The sequence below is a fragment of the Cupressus sempervirens genome, chromosome 9, assembly GCF_028749045.1.
Source record: "Cupressus sempervirens isolate cs-2001-9-10 chromosome 9, ASM2874904v1, whole genome shotgun sequence".
In the NCBI taxonomy this organism is placed as follows: Eukaryota; Viridiplantae; Streptophyta; class Pinopsida; order Cupressales; family Cupressaceae; genus Cupressus; species Cupressus sempervirens.
The window spans coordinates 50,284,238-50,299,488 of record NC_143126.1 but is presented as its reverse complement, the minus strand read 5'-3'; the positions used below and the strand labels follow the sequence as shown (position 1 = coordinate 50,299,488).

Sequence of the window (15,251 nt, the reverse complement as noted above, 5' to 3'; positions counted from 1 at the left end):
TGTTTAGAATGTTTTCATAGTTTTGGATGGACATGTCTGAATAAGTGACACTATTGACAATAAGTGACACTATTGACATCAAGTGATTATAGATAGCAAACATGCCTTTAACGACCTTGGCCAAGGTTTCCGGATGGGTTCAATGACCTGATCACCACTGTTCGACTTGACAATAGGGGAACAATAAGTATGAACATGCATGAGCTATTAAATGATTTTGTTTTTAAAAATAATTTAGAATTGTTATGTCATGTTTGATTCTTATTTCCATGTTATTGCATATTTCTATCTCACCTCTTCACCTCTTCCTTGGCTACACAGCCGTGTGAGTCCTAGGTGTTTGCATCTTAGAGCAACCAGCTCTTTCTGTTGATCCTCAATTGATATAAGAATATTATAGGTTTCTAGCTTATCATATTTCTGTGATCTGAGAAATGTAACTTTAAGACTTGCAGAATAAATACCATTTGATTTTGACATTCAACCAGTTTTGTCCTAAAGAGGGACTAACCAATGATATTTAAACAAAGATGATTTACAACATATTTTGGAACTATATCTTATTGCAGTAATTTCAAAACGCAGTAATATCTGAAAATAAAACATATTACAGTCACTGGGATATGGGGCAACCACATAACTTGGTAAAATCTGGAAATATAATTGAGTCTTGGTTGGATGCTCTCAATCAGCCTTCTTCATAGAAAAAATTTTGGTTGCAGACTTAGTGCGGTTCCTAATTATGTGCTTCATTTCAGTAAAGAAATATATATGAAATGGTAAATCACGACAAGGAAATATGTAGAGGGATATCGGGTGTAATAATGCAGAGATATGTCCTGAATAATAATGCTCATGGTCTCTCACGACTTCATAATATAAAGAAGTATTTGATATCCTCTTGGCTTCCAAGAAGCTGTAACTCATAAAGAAGAGATTTGGCTTCTTGATCGCCAATAAAATATGCCAAATGTGCATTTCAGTTTCTAGCAAGAAATTGAATAAATATAGAAAAATATTTGAAGGTTATAAATTAAGGATAATTATAATATATTTATCTACTTGCACGTAGATGTACTTATGAGGTGGCATCATATTATTTATTTTATAAAAATAATATTATGATGTCACTTTTATTCCTATATCTATGTGCACATACATAAATGTATGTTACAATGATGTGGTGGAAAAGTCAATCAAAAACCATTTGAGGTATGCATTGTTTTTAATTAAAATAATTTAATGTTTTAAATGTTTATTTAATAGCTCATGTGGGTCCATTGATTGTACCTTGATGTTTAATTCGCTAGGTCCTTACCAAGGCAATTAAAGATCATGTTTGTCAACCCAATAATTGGACTAAGCTAGTATCCCATTCCATTGATCTCCTTTAGCAATGCTTTTCCCCTTCACCTTCTCCTACAATCACCCATGCAACATTTCCACAATGATAACAAGTTCCATGATAAATCCATAATAACATTTAATGTAGATAAGGAATTTAATTATTAACCATAATTCCAAAATCAAGCAACTGCTAATCATCACATGACAAACAATGGATAATGACCATCATCATTAAACAATTAACATAATGAATACAATGGATATATTTAACCACTCTCTTCACATGATTATGAAAGAAAATCCATTCAATCCAATGGATATAAATAAATTTAAATTAGGTCAAAATTTGGGATGTAACCATGAGTCTAGATCATGTGCGATCTTAATGGCATCATCCAAAGTGTTTGGTTTAAGGACCTTGACCAAACCTCTTAATTTGTCCTGTAAACCCTCAGTGAACAACATTACCTTACACTGTTCTGTAATATCCGGTACCATCACTGAGGTCCGCTGAAACTCATCAGTAAAATCATCTAGAGATCCACCTTGTTGCAAGTGTGCCAAATCCCTATAGTAGACCTCAATGTCCATCCTGTCAAATGGGTGATCGACTTAGGGCTTAAAATCTTGTAAGATGTAATGAGACCATGATCCTGGGTGACTAGCCCATGATGCTACCAATCATATGCTCCTCCCTCTAAATGCATTGTGGCGAATCTAATGGTTTTTGACTCCGACATGGGCTTAAGTGTCAGGTAGGTATCTAGCTTGTGAATCCAAGCTCTAGCGGATGTTTTACTGCTGTCATTAAAAGTGGGAAGAGATAACTTGTTCATGGCATGCTTCAAGTCCCTATTCTATGCCCTAGGCCTCCTGTCCTATTGTGGTCTTCCTGTCTCCCTTTTTTGATTCATGTATTGAGCAAAGGTCAAGCTCTGTATATTCTGATTAGGGAACAAATCCCATTCATCGTACATATTGATAACATTATCCGAATGTAAGCCTGGTGCCACGAGTTGTGCTACTTCTTCCTCGGCATTATTCTCAGCAAAAATGGGCATTAGTGGCTTGTCTGTGTTCCGTGTGGGGGCTTTGGCAGCTCCGGGTGATCCTGCCACACAACCACCTCCATTGTGATGACTCAATACTCTCTTGTGAGTTAGAGCTAATTGCTGCATAGCATCTGTAAGCTGCTGAAGTCCAGTAGCGATGTTATTCTGTCCATCTCTAATAGCCCGCAAGGTTTCTCTCACTTCCTGTTCTTGTTCATTCCCCTCGTATGCCATTTGAAGGACTTGTACCTGTTCAACTTGTTCAACCTGTAAGCTTGTCCCAAAGGTTAGCTCCTCATCAATTGTATAACTGTCCTCAATGTCAATCTAATATGAAGACCCTACTTGTTCAGGTCAGATTTGACTAAATTTATAAGGTTTCCTATTCATGCCTATTTGACATTTTTCCTGTTTAGACGAGCCTACAACTTAATAACTTACCCACAAATCATAGGTCTTGTGGCTCTGATACCACTGTAAGGATTTGAACTCCAACAATGCAACAATATAATTAAGAAAGAACAAATGCATAATGAAAACTCAGAAGGAAATAGTTTTGAAATTGTATCATTCACCAAACACATCTGGCCGACTACATTGATTTGTTTGCTACTGAATGTGCAGAGTTAACTATTGACTGAGTCATACATCCATATTTTAAATTTTGAACATTAAAATTACCATTCATGAATACAACACAAAAAAAATGTAACTATGGAACCTAGATGCACCTGCAATGAGCTAGCAATTTATATGGTTCCCCCTAAGTCTACTCTTTAAAGAATTTAAGTCTGAAAGCATCAACGTCGATGTCCTTCCTGTACTCACATTTGCTCTCAGGCTCTCTCTATCTCTCTGTCTCTCTGCGTATGAACCTGAGTCTGCGGCCTCCTTCTTTATATACGGCCTTCTCACTTACCCTCGCTATGTGCTTGTCTGTGGATGGTGGTCAAGTCTTTTGGTGCCCAGCTAGCTGCCTTTGTCCATCGCATTTAGACCCTCCGAGCTTGGTATGACAGATGGTATAGTCTGTGATGGCCTCTCCTGATAATGGTGTCACCTGTATTCCACCTTTGGGTTACACTCCCTGCGAGTTACCTACCATAGCTTCTCTCAATGCCATTCTTGTATCAGAGATTCTACCAAACCTCAAACTCCCACGCATATGCGTATACGGTGACTCTCTTGGCCGTGTCTGCTATAATAGACTTCTCTCTCCTGCTTGTATTGGGTACCTAGACTTGCTGCTGCTCCTTACTAATGACAACTAAATGTTCACTTATTCTTTCATGCTATTGATGGTAGATTTGACTGAAATATATGCATTGTACTGCAATGATTATACCTGGATTAGTGTGTTATGTCCACGAGATATTGGGGCTATGTCTAGCCCCTCGAATCTTCTCAAGGGGTTTTTTCCTTAAGAAAGCTAGTCACATTTAAACAACTTGCTTATATTTTGAATAATATCACATTTCATAGTGTGAATCCCAATGTAGCTCTTTGCTTTTATAACTTCGATACGAGTGGAGATACCCACAACTAGGTAATGTGGGATAAAAGTCATTTTTTCGTCTTTTAGTCACTTAAGTTACATCTATTATAAAATGACTTTAAGTCATAAGGTAACTTTATAAATCAACTTTATAAAATAAAATGACTTAACTATAGGAAGCTCCCCACTTAAATATCTCCCCAACGAAACCAAATAGGATCCTGTGACTGGCTGGCATCCTCAGAATAAATGCTGTTAGCTTATCTGGATGGAAAGATAGACCAACAAGGCGCCAAAAAGCCAAGCGTGGAGAAGGGGACATTACAAAATTGAACAGCATAATGATCTCTTAAAATGAAACCATATAATACCACCTACTGCTAATGTGGCATGACAAGGCGGTCAATTAACAAAGATATTTAAATAACTTAAATTGGGGGAAAAATTCCTTTCAATTTGCAAAAAGAGGAAGAAGGTTTGGGAGACACACTTGGTCTTGGAGCTTGAAGGCTTGCCACCCTTCCTATTCATAATCCTTATGGCTAAATTTTAAATAGATTATTAAATGAATCCATTTAGATCACTTACAAAGATCTTTAATTGCTGCCAATATTGTTGTAGCATGGACATATAAAATATGGCTATAATTTTATTATATTCATAGATTTATCTTCAATCTTGTTGGGATTTTAATATTATTTATTTTCCACCCTTACTTGGTTATGATTCTTAATTCTTTACTTGCTTATCATGATCAATTGATTATTCCATCATTTTTGATCCTTTCCCAATTGATTCGTACTCCTATTTAGATCTTCGAGTGGACGGGGCCACATCTCTTCATAAACACCCCCGGCCATTGTAAGAGTTGCACTCTTTCAAAGCTGGGCACTGCCTATAAGAAATTGTAGTCGGCCGTTAATTGAATTTCTATCTTTTCTTTTTTCTGACTAGGCCAGCTCATTACATTGAATGGCTATTTGAACTTGGATGGCTCCTCCTCTCGATTGCTAGTGCTTAGGTTTATTAATAAGGTCGGCCTCCATTTAACTGTTATTGCTTCAGTTTATAATAGTAGAGGCTGTGATCTGATTTAGGGTCATGAAAGATTACAGCATTAGCAAATACTTAACGACAATAGCAAGTGTATGGTTTTATTAAAGAACAATCACCTACTCAACTGTTGTGGGTACCGGCAAAAATTCTAGGTGAAATCAAGCAAAAAATCAGTAATATTTCCTACTTAATCTGTTAAAAATAATCATCTCAAACAGCTGCGCTGTGCGATCTTTTTGAGGAGTTGAATTTTTTTCTGAAATGATACAAGACATTGGCACTGGGCCCAATGGAAATAGGCTGAAATTTGATTTGAACAGCTATAAATGTGCTTGAGATAGTTTCTTGAATTTACTTATTTGTACCATATTGTTGAGAATTGCCACCTCTTGGTAAGAAGTGATGGAGATGAGTGCAAGTCAGGCTTTGTGATTCTGCAACCTTTACTCATTGACTCAGACAAGTCTGATGACCAAGATTTGCAAGTTTTCTGAAACTGAACTTGTGAATCTTGATTGTCAGACCTGACTAAGCCTGCCAACATATGGAAAGTCAATTCAAAAGTTGAAAAAGAAAAGTTAAACATTAAGAACATGTTTCAGATATCGCATGTTTTTAAAATTGCTGAGTTTTCCCAAGTATTTCAACTGCCTTAGGGACCAAGTCAAAAAACAGCTTGTCAAGTGTTTACTTTTCTCTAAGTCACAGTCTCAACTCTATGATTAGTAACCAACTCTTATGGATGTATTATAATTTATAACATTCCTTGGGCTGCATATGGATTAGATATTTTCTCAAATTTAGTATTGCACCTTGACTTGGGCTTTCATCTTATCCACTTCAAGAGAGGATTTAAGGTCATTCCTATTCTCTCAAAAGTCTAAAAATGTGGTTGCTAAAATTAACATGTAAAATGTAGTGGAAGTGTCCTCTTGAGTCTGCTGAAATTGTTTATGTAAGTGTCCTCTTCAGTCTGCTGAAATTGTTTACGTAACAAATTGTTAATTGTTTATGATAGAAGGAAGAAGTAAGAAAGGAAAAGTGGGAAGGAGAGATAAAATATTGCCAAGGGATTCATATACTCATGAATCGTCAGTGAAAGTTGAAAATTTGGATAATAAATGTTTACCTTACTTCCTTGCAATCAACAAATTGATTTGTAGTATTCATGTTTTTTTGTATAATTCTAATATAGAATAGAGTTTCATCCTGATTCTGAGATTTTTCAAATCAGGTTCTGGTATGTTTTATGCCATTGCTTTATAGGTTCCATAAGCTAATTGATATTTTTCCTATTAATTGCTTTTCCAAATATGGCACAAGAAGTTTACCTTCATAAAAAAATCTCTTGGATGAGATGTTCAGGTATCTGATTGGATGTGACAACATTCTCGCTCAGCTGCACACAAAGCACCCAGAATATTGTGACAAAGTTGGCGGACTGCTTGCATTTCATATTGATGATCTAAGATCCTTAGCACCATTATGGCTTTCAAAAACAGAAGAAGTTAGAGGAGATCGTGCTCACTGGGGGACCAACATAACTGGGGACATTTTTGCTCAGGGATGGATCAGTGAGATGTATGGTTACTCATTTGGTGCTGCAGATGTAAGTCACTTTGGGTCTTTCTTAAAGTCTTATTTATAAAAGCTGGAAATTGTTATTGCTGTGTATTGTGCATGGTATTTGTTCAATTTTCCAATATACTTGTCCAGGTAGCATTTTGTCCTTGTTGAGAATTTATGGAATGATTCTTCCATCTCACAGTTTCCAAGGTCTAATAGTAGGCCTATGATTTTTCATTTGAATACAATATGTCCTCATATTTGTTTTGAAAGGTCAATTATATGTATTTTCTAATAATGCTTCTTTTGTCCTGATAGAAGAGTGTATGTTCTATAGGGGCCCATGCCAAGGAGAAAACTGAGGCATACATAAGTCACAAAAACAGATCCAGCTAAAGTAGAGATAAAACTGCTCAATTTAATAAAACAAAAATACTCTGGAATCAGCATACAAAAAAAATAACCTCAATTCAGACAAAGGATTGGTCAATTAATAGTCAGATACTGGGTGGCCCTCATGACACCTGTCAGAGAAGTGAGTGCATTGTAAAGTGATTGAAAATCTCTTAGGGTCCATTTCTCAATGCTACCCAAATATTTTTTTTATATAAAGAACCAAATCCTGGCAAAAGCAGACCTCCGTTCGCTGTTTGGTCACTGTGAAAATCTTTTAAGCTCATTCACCTTCTTTACACAATAGCAGCATTGCATACCTTCTGGTTCTCCATCACTTCATCAAAGCTTTTGACAATAAGAAAATCGTTCTCCAACAAGAGAACCTGACAAATAATTCTGTCTCTAAGCACAACATCTCTCACATGCATAGTTTAATTCTTTACAAAACTCTAAGCACTGGATGCTTTAGTCCTTTGCACCCCTGTATTGCTGGGACATCCTCTCTAACAATATCCATATTCCTGTCTTGACATTTTATATCCAGAATGCAAAATGTTCTCCATAACCTAAAGTCTGTGATCAGAACACAGTTCAGGCTGATGCAGAGGATGTTGGCACAAGCAGAAATGGGAAAATACCGAAATCTATTTCTTTGGTATTTTCTATGTTTTGGTATTTTGTATTTTCAGAGGTCTTTGAGGCATTTCAGGGCTTTAGGACCATTAGGAAGGTGTAGCACTTCGCTAAAACCTTCCAGCACTGATATAGAACTCTTGGAGATCTTTCCTACAAAGCTGACGGTTTGTGATTTTGAGCTACGAGTAGACATAACTTTTTATATAAAATTTCATAGTTTTAGTAGTTTTTAGAGTTTATTTTGTAATTAAATAATATGTGGAAGTTTTCATTTCATTTCCAAGGGATACTGGTGATTCTTGGGATCCATGAATTTTGTATAAACTCCAATTTCGAATGGAATGGGTCACCTTTTGTCTTGCAAAAATCAATTGTTGAATTTTGATTGTTTTCAATTAAATCACAATACTGCAGATTTTGCACCAGGCATTTTAGTCTGAATTCTTAATTCGGATCAGTCTGAGATTGCCCCAACATAGGTAGAGTCTCTGATTGTCTTTCCTCTCTCCATAGTGGCAACACATAAAGCAACACAAAATAGACATTGTTGAAAAAACTAAATGAAGCAATCCTCAAAATTTTTGGTTTGTAGAACTCCACCTTGGTCGATGCCTCGAAATACATCATATATCCTTCTGATGAGCCCAAGATTGGCCTGTGTGCATGCCAATCACATGCGAAAGAAAATAGTTAACAACTTCTCAAAAGCTAAACCAAAATAAATAATAATAACCAGTGACAACTTAACTAATAGATTGAGGTGGTAAGTGAAAGTTAGGGAAAATCAGAAAAGCTATGAGTAACACCTCGAAGGGTGATAATTGCACCAAACTCCTAGCATCCAATTTTGAAATTCTCTGAGTCTTAGGTGAGTTCGTTGTTAGGAGTTTGTAAATCCCTCCATTCAGATGATTTTACGCTAACTTTTACTGTGAAAGGCAACTGAGTAATCCCTTCATTAGCTAACAAGTCCACCACCCCATTACTTTTCTTGAGACAATGGGTAAAATACCAAAAACAACTTTTTTAAACATACAACCAACCTGAAAATTTCATTCATAACACTTCTGAGTTTTTAATCTCTCAATTAGCAGTTGATACCAGAGTTCTAAGACACAATTTTTGAGCCAAACCAAGACAACCAAAGCATGGAGACTTTACTGCAAGTTATGGTCCTCAATTTTGACATCACAAAATTGAGGCAACCCTATGCAATTTTCTCATGGATTCATAGGTGTTACCTCTGAACTTTGATGTTTTGATTGATGCATCATAAAAGTAATTCGTCATCCCTTGAATTGGCTTGAGTTTCACGTCTTCAAAACTTTGTTTTTGATAGGTTTTCATCATGTTAATCATCTTAATGCATGTCAGGATGAGTTTAACTTCTTTAATTGCAATTGCTTGATTTTTGGCAATCTTCAAGTCTTTTCTTGTTTTTGTGTTTATTTTTTAATTTTTTTTTGCCCTAGGATTATAGCCCTTGGAATTTCACTCGTTTCGAGCTATCTTAGGTTTCAAACAGATTTGTCTAGCTCGAGTTATTAAGGTTTTAAGCATGCTGCAGGTGAGGTTTTTCGGCCTAACTACATCTTATTAAACATCCTTCAAATGTGGGTTTTTATTGATAATTGCACAAAATAAAAATGTTATTCATATGTAAAGTGGGTTTAGAACCATATTTTCAAATTTCACATCATTCTAAGAAGTTTTGAATATAGTTTTAATGTTTTATGTGCGAAGGTGGGTTTTTCCAGTCCAATTGCATATTTATATCATTAAAACTATAGTTACATAGAAATATATTATCATGAGACACTTTAATGCACTAAATTGGGGTTTTTGTTTAACATTGCATGCTGTCATAATGCAAATCACTCATAAAGCTCCACTATCAATAAATTCTAGGTCCCAAATGCATAAAGGTGGACTTTTAAATGCAAATACATATGTTAAGTAAAAAATATATTCAAAAACATATATCTTAACATGTGTAAGTGGGGTTTTAAGATGCATTTGCATATAAGAAGCCCTTTATTATAAACATTATAGTGGCAAATTTCAACCCAAAGGCAAATGCCTTTACCTTTGAAAAATCGGCCTTTAATGACTTAAAGAACTGGTTGCGCTTTTGAACCCAAAAACACATGCTTTTCCTCTCAAAAAGCACGCTATTATGTTTTTGTCTTATTTTTTGCCTTTAAAAGCACATGGGTGGCGATTTTTAGAGGTAAAGCATGTGTTTTCAACTCGAAAAGTCCGTTAATGAGCCTTATAAGCTTCATTTTGCCTATCAAAGACTTGGACGATGATTTTGGAGAAGAATGCATGTTATTTTTACATGCTTTTTCTCACAAGAATCCCATTTTCATGCCTACAAGTGTATGGCGATTTTGGATACAAAAACACGTTTTTTGCATTGAAAAACCCATTTTTAATCTCTTCCTCAAGTGTTTATTGCTGGATGACAATTGTCAAGGTTAAAGCACGTGTTTTTGAGTTGGGAAAGCATGTTTTTGTGCATTCTCTCCATGTGTTTGGACTTCTTAGAGTTTGGCGGCGATTTCCAATGCAAATGCATATTGTTTTGTATATACAATCTCCTCCAAACAGCCTCCCAGGGCACGTTTTGGCCAAAAATGGCTTATTGAGAGCAGAAATTTACATTCAATCTCAACGTTGGGTTTCAAGGAAGGTTTCTATGTGCAAAACTGCCTATTCCAGCTTGTTTTGCATCCATCAAACTCGCATTTTGATGCCCTAGACACCATTTTTGGTTGTCTATGCACATTGGCATTTCTTCAAACAATTTCCAGGTTTAAATGCTTCAAAACAGTTGCTATTTTTAGGGATTTTTCAACTCTACTGTGCACATATTTCTAGCAACAAATCTAGACTCCAAAATGCATTTATTTCGAGAGGATTGAGTCAAGATTCAAAGCCTATATAATCCTCTTTTTGACTTTCTTTTCTAAATCCTAAATTCTTTTGGATTTGATTCTGATTTTGCTCAAGGATTTGTAAAGACTTCTTCTCATGTTTTTGGTGAAGAGGTAAATTTTCTTGTGTTTACCTTAGGGCTTTTGTTGTATGTATAATTTGTTCTTGTTAATGGTTGCAAATCCTTCATTTCATTTTCCGATATGCACATGTTTTAATTTATGAGTTGACTCTTTTATCTTTCGTCTTCATTTATCAAAGTTGCACAAGTAGTACTTCATCTTGCTTGCATATGCACTCGGGATTTAAAAAACCCCATTCTTTGATTAGAGTATAAGAGGAAAAGCAAGGTCATTGACATGCACATGCAAATGCATTAAAAAAAACCCACTTTCATGCATTCGTTGTTCCTTATCCGTACTTATCCTACTGCTACCACGTGACTTAAACTTCATGCTGGTAGTTGCTTGCCGGTTCATTAATAATGGAAATACAAATCCCCATTATAAGTAGATGCCATAACATTTATCTTTCACACATTCTTCCTTCGTAAAACTTGCTGTCCACATATGCAATCACCTTCTAAAAATCCGTTTTTGGGTTTTTCCCACCATATAAGTGACCATTTTGAGCTCAAACCCATTCATCTGCTCATTGTCCGAAAAATCACAGTCATTCTCCTTGTACATAACATCCCAAAAATCATACTTATGCATTGAAGAGTGTGCAATGGATTCATCCCATGAAGATGTTCTTACCTTTTGGAATTTTCGTGTAACAGTTATGTGCGCTCACAGTATGTTAGAAGAAACTGTAACAACCAAATGTAAAGAAAAGAAGAAAATGAAATAGCAGTATGATCAATACCACAACTCCATTCCTCCTTCACAAGTTACTTCATACTGTGAAGACATCAAGGACATGGATATTTCACATATGGACATGGATGATTTCCTCAAAAGAGTGGATGTTGCAGTAACAAAAGACATGATCTACATAAAGCAGAGTAGTTTACACTTGGTTTCCACTTTCCCCATGGCTGCCCTTGAATTGGAGTTCGTGTTTTCTTGTGCCAAAAACTTTGATCATCCATCTAGAACCATCAGAAATCAAGACGGAAACACTATCATTATTCTAGATCTTGAGACTATTGATAGAATCTTTTGAGTTCCTCTTGCTCCATTAGTCACCAACATCTCAAAGTAAAAGGCTTTAGACAAACAGAATGAAGACATTGCATATTGCATCAATATGAAAATGATAAGTAGCTGATCAACAAGAGGCCAAACCTCGTAAGATGGCCAAAGGGAGTGGGTCACACAGATTTAAAAGAGGAGATCAATGATCTCATCACACAACTTAGCCACATTGCAGGGCCTCAAAGGCTCTTAACACTTTTGAGCCTAGGATATACAAGTACATGTTAGAATTTAGGGATAGGTGAGGTGCTGAGAGGGAGGGGTGAATCAGTACCTTCTAAAACTTTTGACCTTTAACAATTTCTTGCCCTCCTGATTAACATTTGCACACATATCCATAATCTCATATACTGAAATGAAAGTAAACATTTAATCTACTTCATCATAAGCACATAAACACATCATCAGATCACTACAATTGACACAATGATTTGGTAACGTAGAAACCCTTGGTTAGAGGGAAAATTGCAGTGGGGATGACACCCACAAATCCTTCACTATTGCAGCATAAAGCTTGTTTGTTAGGGCATACAATGATGTCACTTCTGGTGACTTACTCTGTTAGAAGTAATACATATTAGAAATAGACCTGCTAAAGTCTACCTTTGGCAAGGATTTTGCAACACTCTTAAAGTGTGCACCCTGTTAAGAAATTTACAAAAAAAGCACTGTTGAGTCCACTCGGTTAGGAGATTTTGCTACTACAATGGTAAGAAAGTAACAGTAGTGATTTGATTGAAATGTAACATGCTTTGCTTATTCGATCTCCTTTATGCTTAGTACTAATATATCACCTTTTGTGATTGATGTCACCAATTCTTCCTTTGTCATTGCTCGGTAACTATGCTCTGCAATAGATTCTTCACTCTATCATTCAATCAACATAACCTTGTCTCATAATACTCTCAACATCTCAACAATTCTTAATCTGTTCTAGATATGTCCTTATATAGCAATCTTTTGCCTCCGCAATGTATAACCTAACTAGGGTTTAGAAACTTCTGGATCTCGCATTATAATCAAGATCTACGTTTCAAATTCATCCTTATCATCATGTTTATCATTCTTTTATTTCATTGGTTTGTATTTAGTATTTGGATCATCAATAATCAAATATCTCTTGCCAATAAATCTCTTCAAATCTTTTCCTCGATTTAGGTAACAATATTCCTCACTTAGTAGAATCAAAATACATTGATTTTAGTGAATTCACAAACATTCATGTCCATCTTATGAAGCTCGGTAATGCCTCATGCTTATATTCATGTCCATCCCATCAAGCTCGGTAAGGCCTCTCATGCTTGTTCGGTTACGATGCTGTCCTTTGGTAATAACATTGCTTGGTTACCATACTCGCTCGGTTAAACCTTCACTTGGTCAATATGTATTTGCTTGTATCACTTGGCAACAATTGCTTTCGATTGTCATTCTATTTAATCATACTTCACTCAGTTCCTTCCTGTACTCGGTAGTTATACTTTGGCTTAGTAACCATGTTCACCGATCTATCTCTCTAACATTCACTGACCATACTTTTTGAACTAATGACAACACATGAATGCTTATAGGAGTAACAGTACATCTCTCTCAACGTTAGAACCAAACAAAATATCTTTTGTCGAGAGATGATTAGTGATGTCCTTTGTGTCTGTGAGCAGTTTTCTAAGTCACTACTATTGGGATATTCTACATGAATTCCTACTTGATGTACATTGCTGCTTCTGTGGGTTCTTTCCTAGGACTATCTACGAAGGGAGATTGAATTTTAGTGCCTGTGTGGGGAGTACTATGATCAGCTGTCTTTAAGGGCTAGTCTAAATTAGAAGAGAGTACATGATGCCTTCTATGGGCATTACATGTGCTTATTTGATAAGGAACTTTCAAAGAAGCAAGCATTGGGTGAGGCATGGACCAAGGTGAACGAATATGGCTGCCCGTTTCTACAACTCCCTAACATCACATACATGTGAGTTGGGTATTTTAGAGGCGAACCATACATCCTTGCTAATACCAACATCTAGTTGAAGAGAAGGGGCCTTAAACGCATCAAAATCAAGCCGGGGAAAGTCTTGGACTCTGTTGGTCCAATTGGTTTGAGGTTCAAAATTGAGGGTGAAGGTAAGGATGACACGTCTACCTCAACCTCAAAGCCTCTGATTGCGTCCATTCCATAACTCACAATCAAAGGAGGTAAGGATATAGGGAGGGTACTTGAGGTAAAGACTTTGAAAACTCAAAAGATCCAGATTATTCCTGTGATGATGAGTTGCCACCACAATCAACAAAGACTACTCTAATGGCACCTCCTTCTGTAGACACGTCAGTTGCCACTGCACTTTCGAACTCTTCTTCTGTCCTAGATGAGATACCGATTCACCATTGGATACAACCATGGATGCATTCTCCATGGAGTAGGTACCTCCTCTTATTGACTTAGTTTTGATAACACAAGCTCTACCCATCTTAGCTGCTCCTATAATCCTTCTAGTAGACCAATATCAAAGTTTTGAGTGTGTTTGACACATACTCCATGATTATCCCCTCTATGACAGTTTCGTCCATGGTGATGATAGATACCACTTCAATGCAATTTGAGTAGTTCATGGCCGAGGTTACCCACTACAATTCGAGTCTAGTTGCCATTTTAGACGGAGACACCACCTATTGTGACCACGATTGCACAAGTTGATTCAATATCCACATTGGCTACCACATTTGTAGCAAGATCCTTTTCTTTTTCTCTACTTGCTTGGCTCGGTGTGTTACATCCCAATTTTTGACATAATTTAAAATATAGCCGTTGAGGCTTACATGAAGTCAGTTGACAGTTAAATTGGTTATAATCCTGTGAAATGATAAGATGGTTAGTCGTTATAATTATTTATCACAAATTCATGAAATTGAATGGGCGGTTAGCCGTTATGATTATTTATAACTTGTTATGATAATATGATTTAAATACGGAGAATTTCCTTGCAGGAAACATGTCGAAAGGGCGGAAGCATTGTCAGAAAAGTATTAGGGACAGGAGCATCACCATCACTGGGCAGATGGGATGAGGACCTAGCAACTTGAAAGAGGATACATCTGTGAAACCCGCATGAGCTATTTAAATAAATAATTTGAAAAATATAAATAATTGAGTTAAAATATAAAACGTACCTCAAAGGATTTAATATGATATTTCACCTTATTATTATAATAGATATATCTATATACATACATATAGATATAAAAAAATGAAATGACACCATTATATTATAATAATTTAATAAAAGTGATGCCACCCCATTAATATATTTACATGTACATATATAAATATAAAATTATAATAATATTTGAACTATAATAACATTCGAATTATAATATATTCGAATTATGATCTTCCAACTCTATTCTTTCCATTTTAATATTCTTTGCTTTTATCCGATTAACACTTGGCATGATAAATCGATTTATTACTTGGAATTGTGAATCGGTTATAATCTTTTTAGATCGATGGGAGCCAAGAAGTCATGGCTCATTCCTTTATATGGAAGCTGTGAGAGGAGTTGGGCATGATAT

At 35.9% G+C, this 15,251-nt stretch overlaps 1 protein-coding gene across 3 annotated transcripts in view; it reads left to right on the top strand.

Moving 5' to 3' along the window:
- The window catches only part of LOC149537562 (peptidyl serine alpha-galactosyltransferase), a 107,959-nt gene that overhangs the window by 16,269 nt on the left and 76,439 nt on the right, over positions 1-15,251 (top strand). For all 3 annotated transcript variants that reach the window (XM_089798966.1, XM_089798965.1, XM_089798964.1), the window contains exon 4: positions 6,316-6,559. In XM_089798966.1, the coding sequence (XP_089655092.1) occupies positions 6,316-6,559 (244 nt within the window). The remainder of the gene's footprint in view (positions 1-6,315; positions 6,560-15,251) is intronic.